Source organism: Podarcis erhardii (assembly GCF_964252035.2).
Source record: "Podarcis erhardii genome assembly, chromosome: 11".
NCBI classification, from domain to species: Eukaryota; Metazoa; Chordata; class Lepidosauria; order Squamata; family Lacertidae; genus Podarcis; species Podarcis erhardii.
In genome coordinates, this window is record NC_138501.1 from 45130778 (window position 1) to 45148529 (window position 17752).

Below are 17752 nucleotides of genomic sequence, written 5' to 3' on the forward strand. Positions count from 1 at the left end.
GCATCTCCACCATAGCTGTCAAGTGTCCCTTATTTGAAGGGACAGTCCCTTATTCCAGGGCCATGTCCCACTGCTGTCCCTTATTGATGGATGTCCCTTAAATGTCCCTTAAATGATGTACCCTTAAATTTCAAAGGAAGCAGCTCCTCTCCATCCCTGCCGGCCAGGGAGGAGGGAGGCTCCAACTGTGTTGCTTGGCTGTGTTGCTCACCCAATAAGAAGTCTAAAAATGACTGGGGGGGGGGGGGAGCTTGCATGCCTTGTGTGTGGCTAGTTAATGGAAGCTGAGGGGTTTTTTGAATGCTGGACGCCATTTTGTTGCACGTGCTGCTGCAAACTTTGCAGTGCAAAGCCAGGCCAGGGAGCCATCTTAAGTTGAGGCTGCATAGGCCTTGTGGTGCATGTGATTCAGATTCTATTCAGTTGAACCTCTGGTTACAAAGTTAGTTGGACAGTGTTCTCGAAGCTACCAACATGAGTTTGACCAGATTGCAGGAGGACAGGAAGACTGGAGTGCCTGGAACAGGTGAGGCTGCAGGTCCCTTATTTTGGCTGCTGGCCCCTTATTTTCAAATCTGTAAGTTGACAGCTATGATCTCCACCCCCATTGTTCTACCCAGACACTGAGGTCCAGCTCTGAGGGGCTTCTGGTGGTTCCGTCCTTGCGAGAAGTGAGGTTGCAGGGAACCAAGCAGAGGACCTTCTTGGTGGTGGCGCCTGCCCTGTGGAATGCCCTCCCATCAGATGTCAAAGAAATAAACAACCATCTGATGTTTAGAAAACATCAGAAGGCAGCCCTGTTTAGGGAAGTTTTTAATGACTGATGTTTTAATGTATTTTTAATCTTTTGTTGGAAAGCCGCCCAGAGTGGCTGGGGAAACCCAGCCAGATGGGCAGGGTATAAATAAATTATTATTATTATTATTAGGAAAATGCAATGCAAGCCCTGACTTTGTTTACTTTATAAAGAAGTAGATAACAACTCGGAAAAACTCTTCCAAGGCAGCATTAACATTATTAATAACACGTGGTTTCATGAGGACTTCTTCGTTGCTGTAGTGAAGCTGCTACGGTAGATTAATTGCCTGATCCTCGTTAAAATGTGGAATCTTCTTAAATTCGTCCTGCTTTTTGAAGAAAAGTTGGGCTAGTATATGGTCTGGCGTGCGATGGAAATAGTCATCCATATCAAGGGTTTGCAGCTACAAAAACAACAACAAGAGCATTTGAATTGGGAAGGGGGAGTTTACGCTCGTTTCACAGTAACACACACACATTTTTCATGGCAAACTATTAAAATGACCATCTTATGTAATATGTACAATCATGTATAATACAGATGGGCAAATTTCAGCTGGTTTCCCTCCATTTCTAATTTTTCTAGTCTTACATTCAGTTCTCTACATTTCCACATTGGTTTGCAAATAAATAAATAAATTGTAAGTTCTTGTGAAAATTCATCAGCATTTTCGTGAGAATTTCACCGAATAGTCACATCTTTGTATGCACTTTTACCTTAGCTATCCGCTTTTGCAAAGCAGTGTACCTAATATAATGCACTTTCCCATGTTATTTATTGCTAATATGCATTTTTACACCTCCTTTAGTATATGCACATTACCTGGCTGGAGAACTACATTTCAAAATTCAGAAAAATTCAAATTTTGAAGGATGGATGTTTGGGTTTTTGGTGTATTGCTTCAGAAAGCACAAATTAGGCAGACTTGCCTTTAAATGTGAACTGAGTTAAAATTCTTCCCCATCGCTAATATATGGTTGTTGCTTTTTTCTCCCCAATCCTGCAAAACCTTTATAACGTTGATTGTGGTTCACAGTAACTCACCACACTAACTTAACTGTGGCTTCACTGTATCTAGCCCAGCAGTTTACCTAGGAAGTCAAGCACAGATTTCCTACCTGGTTCGCAGTGCTGAATGCCAAAATGAAAAGCAACTCTTCATCGCATGTGCTCTTGATGTAGTGTTGGGTTCCAACGGGGAAAAACACGACATCTCCAATGCCAATGGTGAAGTCAGTGGTGAGTGATGGTGAAACGATAATGCCCACCTGGAGAGAGAATGCACCAACAAGGAAATATACCCCAACACCCATCCAACTGAATCTGTGGTTCTCAAAGGACTTCATGAAAAATGTCACAAATCCAGGCGTCTGTAATGTCTCCCAGAGCCGAAGGTTCAGAAAAGGGAAGAATAGAATGATCCAGAAGATAGAGCAATTCCCCTATGAAAAAATGCGACCACATCTGGGGCTTTTTAGTTTAGAGAAAAGGTGGAGGGACATGATAGAGGACATTATTCATGGTGTAAAGCAGACATGTCCAACCGGTCAGCCACGATCGACAGGTAGATCCCCCATTGATAGTGGTCGATCACGGGAATAAAAGAACTGTGGAATGAATGTCTCCGCCCCCTGCCCCCCTTGCTCTGTCCCTCTGGGCGGAGTTTGGCGCTATCGCTTTGCAATGTTGAATACTGTCAGGGGTTCAGGGAGAGAGACGCAGAGTGAGGGGGAAGGATTCCAGGGTGACGAGGAAGAGGACGACAATGACCCAAGATTGTCCATGAGTCCGTCCAGTGAATCGGAGGACTCCCAAAAGGGAGCCCCTCTGGTCAAGCCAAGGGGAGCTAGAGGGGGAAGCAGTCAGGAGCAGGGAAACGAAGGGGGAACCCCCAGTGGGAGTTGGAGAGCGAGACCGGCTGCTCCGCTGGAACGGAGTGAGGGGGGAGGAGTGACCAGTGTGTCAGAAGGAGCAGAACAGGAAGCAGAGAGGGGAAGGAGATCAGGGCAAAACGTCCTGCCGGAAGGGGAGGAAAGTAGTATCGAGGGCAGTGTAACTGTCGAAAGGAAGGTCAGGAGCAACGTACGCGCGCCAAGTTCAAAATGGGAGGCGCGCGGAAATGAAGAGAGTCCTGGGGAGGAGCCTGGTCCCAAAGCCCGAAGGAGGGGGGAGGAGGCGGCAGAGGATTCAGCCTCTGGAGAGTCCCGAAGGGAGAGAACACAGGGGGGCAGAAAGACCCTGCGGAAAAGGAAAGAGAGAAAGAGGTGGACCAGTACAAGCCTCTTAAACTGGTGTCGAGGCGGGAGTGACTCAGAGGGGACTTCGGCGGTCTAAGTGTAACAGACGTAGAGTCACGGACCTCGGATGTAAAGCTAATAATGTTCTTCAATAAAAGCTTTTGTACATAAGCTGCAGTGGACTTTGGTCTCTTGTGAGCTGGGACCACGGGTGACTCTGACAAATACGTTTGAATGCGTGCAGTTTTCCAGGTTATCAATTGATGTCATACCCCTGTATAGAAGTTGTTTCCCCCCAAAAAGCTCAACAACTCTTGCTCCCCCAAAAAGGTTCAACAGCTGTGGTCACTCCTCAATGACAATGGGTAGATCACTGCCAGTTTTTTTATATTGGGAGTAGATTTCAGTCTCTTGGTAGTTGGATGGGCCTGGTGTAGAGAAAGCAGATAACTGCCGTATTTTTCGCTCCATAAGACGCACCTAGTTTTTAGAGGGGGAATGCAAGAAAAAAAATTTCTTTAAAGGGAGCACTGAGCAGAGCCTGTATGCATCCCAGGGTCTACTCCGCGCTCCCTTTCATGAGCTGTGTGGAGCGTGTGTGAAGCTGTGTGGAGACTTGCAGTCTTTTCCCTGAGGAGGGCGAAGGGCAGCCCATCACTGACGAGTTGCCCTTCTCCCTCCTTGTGGAAAAGCCCCCAAGAGCCACACACACGCTCCGTGCGGCTTGTGAAAGGTAGCGCAGCTCTTGGGGGCTTTTCCAGGAGGTGGGGGAAGGGACAGAGCGCAGCTAAGCCAGAAGCTAGAACAGCGTGAGGGAGCGCAGCGATCCCTCTCGCTGTTCTGGCTTCTGGGATAGCTGTGCAGCCTCTTCAGGGCAGTGGGATGAAGGCTGCCCCTGCCCTGAAGAGGCTTCGTGTGGCTAAGCCAGAAGCTAGAACAGCGAGAGGGAGCACAGCGATCCCTCTCGCTGTTCTGGCTTCTGGGATAGCTGTGCAGCCTGCATGCGCTCCATAAGACGCACACACATTTCCCCTTACTTTTCAGGAGGGAAAAAGTGTGTCTTATAAAGCGAAAAATACGGTATGTTTTTCTCCCTCATATACTGTTATAAAGCTGTGTAAGGGGACAGGAGGAGCCAGGAGGAGCAGCACAATGGATACAGGAGAGTGGCCTTCCTCGTAGGGCAGGACTTGTAGACAACCTGATGTGCAAGGCTACGGAGCTCCAAGATTTCTTTCCCAACTCTGCCTTGCAGAAAACTGGAAGGAAGCAGAGCTAGGAACAGTTTGATTCTCCTAACCCAGCAACAGCCACTGGGTGACTACCTGATATTGGATTACAACTCCCATCATCCTAGTCATGTTTTCTGTGGCTGATGGGAGTTGTAGTTCACTATCTTGAAGGCACCAGGTTGGCTAACCCTGCAACCTCCTTGCCGCCAGCCCAAAATGCTGGCATTTCTTCTTTGAAAATATTCATAACCTTTTTCTTTTATAGAAAAGCTTATAAACTGCTTAAACAGAAAAAAACATAATTGACGTACATAATAACATCACCAATAAAACATGATTAAATCAGCAAAACTTAAAAAAACAAATATACATAAAATAATAACCAATAAAACTCGGATAAAAAGCAGCAAAACTGGGGGGAAATGCAGAACTAAACTGTATGCCTGGGTAGGATTGCTGAAATAAAAACAACTATGGTATAAGACATAGAAGACAAGGTGCAGCAAAGAGGGAGAAATAAAAAAACACAGTGGAAATGGGATGGGAGGCTGACAAAAACAAAAGAAAAATTGATTATGTATTGGAGTGTAACTGTGAAACTTGTAAAAATTTAATAAAATATAACTGGGGGGTGAAATGAAAGTCTTCAGCAGGAGTCAAAACAATATTGTGAGAGTTTCTGCTTCCTGGCAGTAGCTAAGCACCTATTCCTTACCCAAGGAAAACTCAGAACGGTTTACATCACAGTGGTTTAAGTTAAATAGCTACCTTTCCACACCCACTGATGACGTATCCCATCTCGTTGGCATTGAAATGAAAGTGAGGCTGCCGTAGACCATTGCTATAGATCCTGAGTGTCCCCAAAGTAAGAGCATCTTCCTTCTGAGAGAAAGGAGAGCAAACAAAAGCACGTGAGCATGTGAGGTTGTGCAAAATAACAAGAGGATGTCTCAAAGCATTAAAACAGGGGTTGGGAACCGGTGGCCCTGCAGACTTGTTGGACTCCAACTCCCATTATCCCTGACCACTAGCCATGTTGGCTGGGGCTGATGGGAGTTGGATTCCAACAATGTTAGAAATCTCAGGTGGCTCCATGGCTGTTAACTGGCTATTAACCAGAAGGTTGATGGTTTGAGCCCATGCAGAGACGGCTATGGGCAGGGTTTCTGTACTGCTCCCCAAACGGAACATTTGACTCAGATCTCCATGATCTCATCCACTACAACAGGCAGCGCTTTTTATCTCAGTACTTACTGAATGGAGAAACTCGCTGTAAATTCTTTCATTCGTACTCAAGCCTTTTCCATCTTTCACATACCGAGCAAACTGGATTGTTCCCCCGGGGAAACGGAACTCAGTTGACCCTGAATGGAGGACAAACGCAGCATCTTCAACAATCAGACCAGCTTGGGAGACTTAGTTCGCGATCATCACAGAATATTTATTAGCTTACATTGCTCGCTAAGCCATCCTTGCTGTTCTGAGACATTTGCCATCACTTTGCAGCAGACCACATGTTCTGGATATAGAAGTGCCAGACATACTTCTGTGAGGCCAAAACTCCATAGCTTAGGAAGATAGAGAATACACTTTCCCAGCCTTCCTCCATCCCGTCCCAAGTTCCAAGAGTGGTGGAACTACTAAGAGAGTCCTGAGTTAGGGTTGCCATTTTTCAAAAAGTGAAAACCTGGACACATAAAAATTGACATTTTGAGCTATTTTTAAGGGAAGTCAGCAAAAACAACACTGGGTTACCATACGTCCAGATTTTCCTGGATGTTTTGCCAATTTCCATGCAGACACTGCTTCTGACTGCAATATTCCGGGTATGTTCAGATGTATGATAACCCTATCTGAGTGCCAATCTTACCACCCAAGAGGGTTTCTTTAAAAACCCAAGGCTTTAAAAAGAGAATATTTGATTCCTCCATGGGCATTTAATTGGGAACAAGCTCAGCTGCTTGGTTTCGCAGACAGCAGAGTTTCTGTATCCAGCTTTGCCCATGCTCTGGAACGAACTGTGGAACCAGAAATAGATTCCGCCACTGATTTTGGGCAATCCTTCCCTGGCTGGGTCTCTGAGATTGTCTGGAAATATCTTGGGTAGCAAGTGGATGCCACCAGCTCCTTCCTGCATCAGAAGCCCAGGAGAACGTTCCTAAGGTGATGGTGGGGCTGGTCCTCTATTGCCTCTGCTCCCTTTGCTGAAGCAACCCTGACCCACATTGCTAACTGTCTGGAAACAACAGTGGCGTATCGTGGGTTGTCAGCACCCGGGGCAAGGCAAGTAATTTACGCCCCCTAACCCGTGGATTTGCGCCCCCTAACTCGTGGATTTGCGCCCCCTAACCCGTGGATTTGCCCTAACCCCAGATGTTGCGCCCGGTGCGGCCGCCCCCCCCCCCCCCGTATCCCCCACGCTACGCCACTGGGAAACAAAGGTCCCTGTTAATGCCATCTCAGCTTTCTCTGAAGTACCTTTGAGATCAAAGAAGTACCGCCACACAAGCGGGTCTTCAGACTGCTGGTAGTTGGGATTCTGAACAAACTCTGCTAGGTTTGGAGGAAGGTTGACAGCTTGGTCTTCTGCTTGCTTCTGGAAAGACCTGATGAAGGCCACTCCACCTTGAGGCTAGAAAACATGCAGCAAACATTGGATTTAGCTTCTCAGCAGCAGTGACTTAAAGGAGCTCCAGCTAGAGGAGTTTGTTTTTGTCACTGAAATTCTACTCAATATTGATCCAGAGCAGATTCCAATGTGTAGTTAGCAGAGTAACAAACACGTTGCAGGATTTCCAAAAACTAGATCAGAGGCAATTAATATTTCATCCAGCAGAGCTTTTCTGCCACTGAAGGCAAATGAGTATAATGGTCACAAATCCAATACATTCAGGATTGGCACTGTCTATAAAAAATCCAGTTGCAGCTGACTTAGTTAGCTTAAACTTACAATAACTTATGATAAGTCTAAAACACTAAGCATACAGAACACCACATCAGAAAGAAAGAGAGACGGAAACAGAGGGTGAGACCCAGGCTCCTTCTGGCCTCACTATTACAGTCAGCATGACCTTGACAGAAAGAGATAACAGAACCAGTTTAAACCAGCTGTACTCAGCTTCTTTGAAGGAATAACCCAAACATCAGGAACCTTCTGCTTGTTTCTTTCACACAGAGAAGCTTACAGAAGCTTCTTGAATTAAGTAGAATAGGAAAGATTTCTACACATCAGATCAGTATTTTCTGCACTAAGAAATGCAAACTGACAGTTTTAGCCCTAAAAGAGATGGGAAGGGGGTGGGAACCAAATTTTCAAGAACAAGTGAAATACTTTAAAGGCTTCTTAAAAAAAACTAAAAACTAAAACACCCTGTGCATTTGTTGTTGTTTAGCCGTTTAGTCGTGTCCGACTCTTCGTGACCCCATGGACCAGAGCATGCCAGGCACTCCTGTCTTCCACTGCCTCCCGCAGTTTGGTCAGACTCATGTTTGTAGATTAGAAAAACTTAAAACTAAAACACCCTGTGCATTAGTGGTGGGCATATTCTGCTTTATTAGTTGTTCTGAGAAGCTTACCCAATGATGCCACATAACTGCTTTCTAGAGGGGCTGAAGCACAACAAAAAGGGGACCAAAAAAGAACACCCGACCCCAGAACAATTTGTGGTAAGAAAAGTTGCAGAATTTCAGTAGGAAATGAACTTTGCTGCTTGGAAATGAAGCGGGGGGGGGGGAGCTGCCCAAAAACCTCTGCAGGTGCAATTTGTATGGAAAGTGGAATCTTCTAAGACCACCCCAATAGCAAATGCATAATTAAAAGGCTATCTGGAGGGGCCCATGCCCCATGTCATTGCCCCAATTGGCTCTTAAAGTGGCTTACAAAGATTTTCACAATACAGCTGCATTCAAGTGTAGCATCAGGAACAGAAACAGCTCAGGGCTAATCCACATATTTGCTTGCCTTGACCACTTTCCCCTGGGAAAACCTGTAGTTTAGTGCTGAATAGGAATGAACAGCAATCAGTTTCCCCCCACAGATTTGTTTTGATCTAGCACGAAGGAGTTTATGTTGTACAGACCTTTAGTGACCTTGCTGCTATGTCTTCAGGTGTTAAGAAAAACGTATCATCCAGATCCAGAGTTTGAAGCTCTTCATGGGTTGTGAAGAACAGCAAGAACAGACAGTCTTCTGTACCGACGTTCTTGAGCCAATGCACCGTGTTTCGAGGGAAGAAAATGACCTGGCCCGCTGTGACGTTGTACGTGGTTACGGTATTTCCACCAGCATCGACAACCCCAATCCATGCAGTGCCCTGAAAAACACAGGTGGAGAGACGACTAGTCTTTGCAAATCAAGTTAAGAAGGCAGAAATCCAATGCCATCACTAAAACACTGCCATGGGCCATCACAGCAGTGCAAAGAGTGAAGCCGCGATGTTTTATTGTGTTTTATGAGTGTTGGAAGCCGCCCAGAATGGCTGGGGCAGCTATAGACTATTAAAATGTATCGATCAGTCATCTGCATCAGAATTCTTGATCCAGGACACCGACGATCTATTCGCCACCCTGGAATCCTCCTCCTGTCTTCTTCCCAAAGCCGAGTTAGTGCTTTCCCCAGAATTGGGAAGGATGTGGGAAGCCTTTGGGACTCTGCCAGAGCCCTCATGCCTCCTTCACCAAATAGGTGCCTCCATACCCTGTCACTGCTGTTGACTGCATTTTATTCAGCTACGCACACCCCAGTCCCTGACTAGTGAGAGATTGCAGGGTTGCTGACACATAGTAACAACAATTTTATTATTTCTATGCCACACCCATCTGATTGGGTTGCCCCAGCCATACCTCAGGTTTGGTTTCCTTCAAATGAAGGTCACCAGAGATGGCAATGTCTTTGTGATGTGTGATTTTATTTACATGCCTGTACATTACAAGCTCAAGGGACGCGGGTGGCACTGTGGGTAAAACCTCAGCGCCCAGGACTTGCGGATCGTATGGTCGGCGGTTCGAATCCCCGCGTCGGGGTGAGCTCCCGTCATTCAGTCCCAGCTCCTGCCCACCTAGCAGTTTGAAAGCACCCTTAAGTGCAAGTAGATAAATAGGTACCGCTTTATAGCGGGAAGGTAAATGGCGTTTCCGTGTGCTGCGCTGGTGCTGGCTCGCCAGAGCAGCTTCGTCACGCTGGCCACATGACCCGGAAGTGTCTCCGGACAGTGCTGGCTCTCGGCCTCTTAAGCGAGATGGGCGCGCAACCCCAGAGTCGGTCACGACTGGCCCGTACGGGCAGGGGTACCTTTACCTTTACCTTTACATTACAAGCTCACAGCACTGACAACCCAACTGATTTTGCTTTTCCCATTAGTTTTCTTGTGGGTTTCCCAAAGCCATAGCTCTGGATTCAGCGCACAGAGAGCAAGTTAAGCCTGTGTGTTTACTCCACATACGACTCACCCTGGTCTATTCTCTCTTAAACCCACCAATGACATAACCTCCAACCAGAGGAAGGAGGGAGGCCTGTCCCGCTTCTGGAAACATCCAGTAACTTCCATGGCAACTAGTCTCCTTAACACCGTAGTCATGCAAAGAGATACTTAACAGACATGGCTTGGGCCTTTAACTTAGCAAAAAGACTCCTCTGCAGAATGCAATGCTAGAAATATAAAACCATAAATTTGGAGGGCACCCAAAGATGACATAAAAACGAAACCACCATCCTAATTCTATAGCCATTCTCAGGTTCTTTCCACTAGAAAGGTTGGGTAAAAACAATTTTAAGATACCCTCAAAAAGTACCTTTAAGAGGTAGCCATGCTCATTGGCATTGAAATGCCAGTGTGGTGCACGCAGTCCTTTGCTCTTAATCCGCAAAGTTCCAAACGTCATCTTGGAGCGCTGAGCATTGATGCTTCTTCCAAACTCCATCTCTTCCTTGTTCTGGTACTCATTGGCGTTTTTTCGGAATCTCGACCACTGAATGGTACCGCCCGGGAACTCGTGCTTCTGGAAAGGGTAATACTTGGGACATCAAGCACTGCATAAAAAGTCTATTATCCAGTGAAGTTAGTTGCGGCTCATCCTGCCTCCAGCTATGTACAAGAATTTGTGTGAAAAAGTGTACACTTGTTACAGGCTCAGGTACTTATGCTATCTCCCTCCACAGTCCAGGAACACATAATGTGGCTCCTTCTTTCCTTATACAGTAAAATAATAAAAGTAATAATAATAATAATAATAATAATAATAATAATAATAATAATAATTTATTATTTCTATGCTGCCCATATGGCTGGGTTTCCCCAGTCACTCTGGGCAGCTCCCAACAGAATATTAAAAACACATTAAGACATCAAACATTAAAAACTTCTCTAAACAAAGCTGCCTTCAGATATCTTCTAAAAGTCAGATAGTTGTTTATTTCCTTGACATCTGGTGGGAGGGTGTTCCTCAGGGTGGGCACCACTACCGAGAAGGCTCTCTGCCTGGTTCCCTGTAACCTCACTTCTCGCAGTGAGGGAACCGCCAGAAGGCCCTTGGAGCTGGACCTCAGTAGAGCAACACCAGCCAACTTTGTGTCCTCCAGGTGCTGCTGAACTTCAACACCCCAAAGCCTCAGCCAGCATGGACATTGGTGAGGGATGATGGGAGCTGGAGGCCACTACTTTTTGGCAACCCCATGGACAAAATAATCATTAAGGTCCTTATTCATAGAATCACAGAGTTGGAAGGGACCCCCAAGAGTCATGCAGGAATCTCAACTAAAGCATCCATGACAGATGACCATCCAACCTCTCCAATGAAGGAGAGTCCACAACCTCTTATGTGAAATATATACCGGCTGGGCTTTTAGTGTTGTGGGCCCAAGCCTGTGGAGCACACGCCCAATTGAGATCATAACGGCACCCTCCTGGCTGAACTTCAGGCACATGACAAAAAAGACTTTCCCACTCCAGCAGTTATTTGAAGGCAGTTCAAGTTTTGCACAGCTTTTTCGTTTTTTGTTCTCTGCGTGGCTCCTGGTTCCTTGTATGCCGCTTAGAAATACTAATGATTAAGCAGCTTATAAACGCCTTAAATAAATAAATAAAAATAAAACAGGACACGGTCAAATTCTACCTTGGCTTTAGCAAGCTGGTGGAGAAACTGGAACTTGGGGTCCACCTGGGCAGATGTTACTCTTGATGTTCCCGGGAAAGCAGCTCTATGCTTTTTTGCGCTGTCATCGTATTTTGGTTTGAAGCCAGTGTTGGCGGTATAGACCAGAGACAAAACCAGCACCCCTAAGACAGTGGTGATGGCGCAGGCCAAGAGGCAGACCAGAAAGATGTTGAGCAGGGACCAGCGGCAATTTTTCTCCCCCGATAAACAAAGAAACAAAGAGGAATAATTAGTAGCCATTTTTATAGTACTGGCAAAACAGAACATTGCCTCTCCAGGCCTGTGTAAGCTGCTGTACCGGCAACCTTTGGGAGCACGTGACAAGCTTATGGATAAAACACTATAACTTCACAATGCAGAAGGTCTGTAGCTCAGTAGTAGAGCAACTGGCTTGCATGCAGAAGACCCCAGATTCTGAGGTTGGCTCATGAAGGTAGCATGTAGGCTTCTCCAGGGCAGCAAAAACGTTGACTATCAATTCTGAAAATTCTCAGTGTTAGGGACATAGATGACCTCCTTGGTCATTCAGTTTTGAGACGAGGCCATTTGGTGAAGCCCTAAAGACGTGACTCACATATTGGAGCTGTTACTGGTCGCTTCATAGGGTTCTCAACACATCGTGTGCCTGGCTGCTACGTATCTCATAACTCTTGGAGCTATTTCACACACGGTTCAGCACAATCTAAGGTTTCCCACTGAGTGTACGTACAAACAGCAAGGACTTGCTTCCAATCCTGTTTTCCTGGTGGTTGTTGTGGCGATCACACAGGGTCCCCGGACGTTTCACCATCTATTGATCCCTGTGCCACCACTTTATTTCTCGCTGCCACCACCCAGGCCCTACCTGGTACAATACTGAGTCCAGTCAGGGTTAAATTGGAACATAAACTTCTGTTTATTTATTGCAGTTCAACAAGCGTGTGGTTTCATAAACAGTGTCAGTCAATTACATTCATGGGGTGCCTATCCAGACCTATAACTTCCGCTACCTGCTCTCACTCACTAAACCACCTCTCAGATATTTACTTGTCTTCCTAGCCCCTAACTGTTCCTGACTCAGCTTATTTCGCTACACTAACTCAACCTACCCACAAACTCTATCCCAATTCACTCCCACTCCAACCAACCTCCCAACGAACTCCTCCCTTTGCCCCTCCCAGAGCTGGTTTTATAGTCCCTCTGACTCCACCCCCCTGGGTCCTGATTGGGTAACCTGTTTAACTATTTCACATCCAGCACTCTCTCTTTTTTTTATTATTAATTTTTTAGAAAAGTTTTTCTTTTACAAATTTAAATAACACATACTTTCCAATATAATACATAAATTCTTTTAGACTTCCCCCAGCTCCCTCCACAATCCTCATGATTTTAAAATTTAATTCACATTTCCTTTATAATTGTATTGCTAGTTAGTGAATCTTTACAGCTCTTTCCCCTCTTACAACACCCTTTCTCCTCACAAAGCCTCTTTAAAACCGACTAGCGTTGTCTGTTCATCACATATATTTTCCAGATGAATCGTAAACTTTCTCCAGTCCTGTATGAACTTGTGATCCTTTTGGTATCTGATTTTTCCTGTCAGTTTATCTAATTCAGCAAAGTCCATCAATTTCCGTCTCCATTCTTCCAATGTTGGTAAATCTTCTTGTTTCCATTTTTGAGCCATTAAAATTCTTGCCGCAGTCACTGCATATTGAAAAAGTTTATAATCACTTCTATTGATCTCGCTTCCTGTAATTCCTAACAAAAAGGCTTCTGGTTTCTTCACAAACGTATATTTAAACATTATTAAGAGAGACCTCGAAGTGTGGAGTAGGATGAAATTATCTTTTTGGGGCAGAATCTCTTCAATTAAGATGAGCGTGCTTCCAAAGATGTTGTTTTTATTTCAAATGATTCCAATAATCAAGGGGACAAAGATCTTCAGAGAGTGGCAAAGAATGATTTCCAAATATATCTGGCAGGGCAAAAAGCCACGAATACAATTCAAGTTACTAACTGATGCGAAAGAAAGAGGTGGCTTCGCCCTGCCAGATTTGAAACTTTATTATGAAGCATCTTGTCTCTGTTGGTTAAAGGACTGGATAACACTAAAAAATAATAAGTTATTGGACTTGGAAGGGTTTGACAACAGGTTTGGTTGGCACGCCTACTTATGGTTGGGAAAGAAGAAAGCTCACAAAAGTTTTGCCAATCATATTTTTAGAGGTGCCCTAATAGAAATATGGGATAGGTACCAAAATATTTTGGAACCAAATGTACCTCATTGGTTATCCCCACTGGAGGTCATGAGTGTTAAAAAGACAAACATGAGAGAGGATTGGATGACTTATGGAGATATTGTAATTAAAGAGGGGGGGAAATGGAAATTGAAGCCATATGAACAAGTTAAAAAATATGTATATGATTGGTTGCACTACTTCCAAACAAATGAAATGTTTAAAAAGGATTGTAAAGAGAGGAAATATATTGAAGGAGAGTCTAGATTTCAGAAAGAGATAATAAATAATGATTATAAGGTTTTGTCAAAAATGTATAAAATGCTATTGGAATGGCAAACAAAAGACGAAGAAGTTAAATCGGTTATGATACATTGGGCCAAGGATTTTGGTTATAATATACAGCTGACAGATTGGGAGAAGGTATGGAAGGAAAATATGAAATTCACTGCATGTATGACGATAAAGGAAAATATTATGAAAATGGTATATAGATGGTATATCACTCCCGTTAAACTCGCAAAAATGTATAAGACATGTAATAAATGTTGGAAATGTAAGGAGAAGGAAGGGTCGTTTTATCATATGTGGTGGGAGTGTAAGAAAGTAAAAGGCTTCTGGGAAATGATATATAATGAGTTGAAAAAGATGTTCACATCCAGCACTCTCATATGTTAACGTCACAGTTGTCAGTGGGGAAAGGGTGGGGGAGCATGACTCCAAGGTATGTTTAAAGTGTGTAAAGGTAAGGTATGTTTAAATATGTGTAAAGAGTAGGGATTATATGTGTGGGCATGAAGGGATTATCTGTCTAGTGCAATACACAAAACATCCGACTCCCTGTGAGTTCTAAAAGCACTATTACAGAGACTACGTATGTCGTGGTCTCTAAAGGCCCTCCTCCTCCATTATTTTTTTTTTTTAAGTCTTATGTAACTCTGGGAAATGGTAGGACTTGTGCTATGACAAAGAGTAAGGGAGCTCCTGAGCTGGGGAGGAACCTCCCATAATACCCCATCTGAGCTTAGTGTCTTATCACATGCATACATGATCAGTTTATACCTATCTTAGAACAGGTTGCACTAGGGTTGCCACCTTTTTTGTAGCTAGGAACCTGTACCTTTACTAGCTACCTGACTGGTAGAAATTCAGCTTTCCCCTCTCACTGCATTTCCATGCAAGTAAAAGCCTCATCAGTTGAATTTTAGGTTGTTATTTCAGCTCTGGCTATTTTCAAAGCAGAATAGCTCCAACTAGGGGAAAAAGCAATTGATAACACTCAGAAGTGACCCAGCTTGTTAATATTGTCATTGTAGCAACTGGCAGTTTTTGCCTTTGATTACTGCAATGCTGAAAGCTTCTGGTTTGTTTTTTTTAGAAGTTTGTGGAGAATAATTTGCTGGTTTTGATCTGCTCAGCCAGGAAAACTTCCTCTTTCAACTCTTCTTCCCTTACTTCTGCTTACAAAAAGTTGTCCTAACCAAAGTTGCTCAAGCTAACCGGGAAAATGCCCGAGGAAGTTAACAAATCAATATTAGTTAATTCATAATTGTGCAGTAGTTTTGCACAGAGCACCCTGGTTACCTTGGGGAAGTCACTATTATTCAGCAGAACATAACACAGACACAATTATCACTGCCATATCTGAAAACCAAGTTCAGAAGTGCTTGTCCTTTTTGTCACATTCCAGCATGAGAAAGACAGATTCAAGGATGGGGCTATGCAGAAATGGATGAGCTCAGTTCTTGATGCATCTCTGGGGAAAAGCAAATGTAATGTGGCCTAATCTGACCCCACACAGAGACCTACAGTAACTGGAGGCATGGCAAATATTGATCCTAACCATCTCCTTAACAGAGCCTGAAAAGTTATCTCTTTTTTAAAAAAGTTCTCATTTTTAAGGTGTTGTTGTTTTATCACTTGTTGTTTTCTGCCCCAGGCTCCTTTGGGAGGAGAGTTGAGATATAAATAAATAAATAAGTAGCTCAAGTCCTGTCAGGCGAAAAGCGGGGTATAAATATGGAATAATAATCATTAAATGGTGAATTGCTTAATTATTTTTTCCAGCTATCATGATATTTAAGCTTAAAGGTCTGAAGACTCCAGGACAGAGGTTTTCAACCTTTTTGAGTCCACAGCTCCCTTAACCAATTACAATATTTCTGTGGCACCTCTGTGGGCCTGTTTTGTCACCCCTTGTCTGTAGAGCTAGCAGCCTCTCACCCTTTTTGAAACATCCTCCCTTGTGGAGTCTTCCTTCAGCCTCCTCTCCTCTCCCCTCTTCCTTGGGAGTCCTCTGGGCAGCTGCTGCTGCCGTCCCTGGTCTGAGCTGCTGCCCTCCCCACCCCAAACAGAGGTGCCTCCCAGGGGCACCATTCACCTGCGGAGCTCATAGCCAGGGCTGCTACAATAAACGGATGTGCAAGCCTTTGGGAGTCAGAGATGCGAGAGGGCATCAGAGAAGGGAAGCAAGGAAAGAGGGACAGAAGGCAGTGTTGCCTCTGCACCCCTGACCATCATTCAAGGCACCCCAGGGTGCCACGGCACACTGGTTGAAAACCACTACTCTAAGGGTTAAAAAAATGTAAGAGAATGAACTTGAGGAACTTGAAATAATTCAAAGTTCTACCCCAAAACAAACTTCTCATTCCATTCACCCAACAATTATGGGAACTACTTGCAGGTGTAGCTCAGAGATTTTTGAACTAATTCAGTGAAGTTTGTTGAAACAAACTAGTTCATTCCAAGCACTGGTCTTTAATTTCTACCCTTTCCCCACTTTGAAATAACTAGCAGCCATTTACAAAATGGGCATGTCACTTCTTGTGGACAGATAAGACAACGGTACACATTGTACACTGAAGAGCTATAAATCTCCCTGCAATTCTTTGTTTTTCTTTACTGTTGGAATGGTCAGTAGTGGAGAAAGAGATTGTTACTTAAAGGATAACAACCACTTCTTTTGCTCTCAGCAGTCCACCTGACATATCCCCCCAATGTTCCTCCTTCTGCATGTACCAAATTTGTACCAGATCATATGACTAGGCTTTTCTTGTTTCTGCACCCAAAGATAGCAACCCTCCACAATGGTCTGACTTGGGATAAGACTACTTCCTTTGTTCGTATAAGACTGTCCATTCTGACAATGCTGAAAAGGCAGAGAGACAATGTGGATTCTGTTTCTTCTGCCTGCCTCAGAGGCTACAACACAATGAGAACCCCAAACCATCCAGAAGTTGATGGACGCCAACTAACATCAGGAGAGGCAGCCCAATATATTTTGCTGCCTGAAACAAAGAACAAGATGGTTCTCCCCCATTCCATGAACAGAAGCCAGCTGGATTTGCACATCAGCCCCAGACAGCATGGTCAAAAACCAGAGATGATGAGTTGGCATCCAATATTATCCTGAGGGCCACAGGTTCTCCACCCATGGCTGCCAACATCAACCTTTGGGTGGGTGGTACAAACTTCCAAGTGCTGCCTACAGGTCACATAGCCAGAGAGATGGAATCATGCGCTTCCAAGTATTTGAGAACAGAATCAGAAGATTAGACTGCACATAGGAAAATTTCGACCATTGGATTACTCTTTCTGGGACCGACGAGCTCATTTTAAAAAACAAAAATCTCCCACTCTGTGTTTTTAACTCAGCTGTTGTTGGTTTGTTTTTAAAAACAAAAATAAAACATTTTTTATTAGCAGATTTTTAAAAACGCAGTTCAACCCCTAGGCAACCTGCTAATACTTAGTTTATAGCTAGAGGTGCTGGATGAAGTATGGAAGCACATTCTCAAGATTTTCTATACATTTTCTATACACTTGTAAAAAGTTTCCAGATCTGAGCATATAGCTTCAGATCAGCTCTCTCGTTATTTCACAACAGCAACTTACTGGGTGTTCTTGTTTTTTCCTCTCCATTTTGACTGAGGGACTTGGAGGTGTTTCTTCATGCAGTTCAAATCCTGAGTTATCCATTTCAAGCGAGCAAAGTAGAATTTTGCATGCACCAAAAGTGAAATCCGAAGTTACCTTGGATTTGTGGCCTGAACTTCAGTAGCAGAAGAAAGCATCTGTTTTCCTTAGGATATACACACGGTAATGGACAACTTG

The 17752-nt window shown here is 44.3% G+C and overlaps 1 protein-coding gene across 2 annotated transcripts; it reads right to left on the reverse strand.

Annotated features, from left to right (window-relative positions):
- Window positions 1-995: 995 nt before the first annotated feature.
- LOC309352764 (uncharacterized protein) lies at window positions 996-17752 on the reverse strand. 2 transcript variants are annotated; one of them, XM_081881562.1, is made up of 8 exons: window positions 17534-17752; window positions 10059-10265; window positions 8348-8581; window positions 6747-6900; window positions 5523-5632; window positions 5037-5150; window positions 1918-2067; window positions 996-1202 (listed from the first exon to the last, which is right to left on the reverse strand). In XM_081881562.1, the coding sequence occupies exons 1-8, from the start codon at window positions 17615-17617 to the stop codon at window positions 1068-1070; spliced, it is 1188 nt and encodes a 395-aa protein (XP_081737688.1). In that variant the 5' UTR covers window positions 17618-17752; the 3' UTR covers window positions 996-1067. The 2 variants fall into 2 exon arrangements, with proteins under 2 accessions (XP_081737688.1, XP_081737687.1); XM_081881561.1 differs by lacking the exon at window positions 17534-17752 and adding an exon at window positions 11379-11682.

Bases quoted from the DNA above. Each gene is read 5' to 3' on its own strand.
- LOC309352764 (XM_081881561.1), bottom strand. From the start codon at position 11,660: ATGGCTACTAATTATTCCTCTTTGTTTCTTTGTTTATCGGGGGAGAAA. The intron at 2,068-5,036 runs GTAGCTATTTAA...TTCTCTCTCCAG, and splicing joins TCATCAGTGGGTGTGGAAAG to GTGGGCATTATCGTTTCACC. The intron at 1,203-1,917 runs GTAGGAAATCTG...TTGTTTTTGTAG, and splicing joins CATTCAGCACTGCGAACCAG to CTGCAAACCCTTGATATGGA.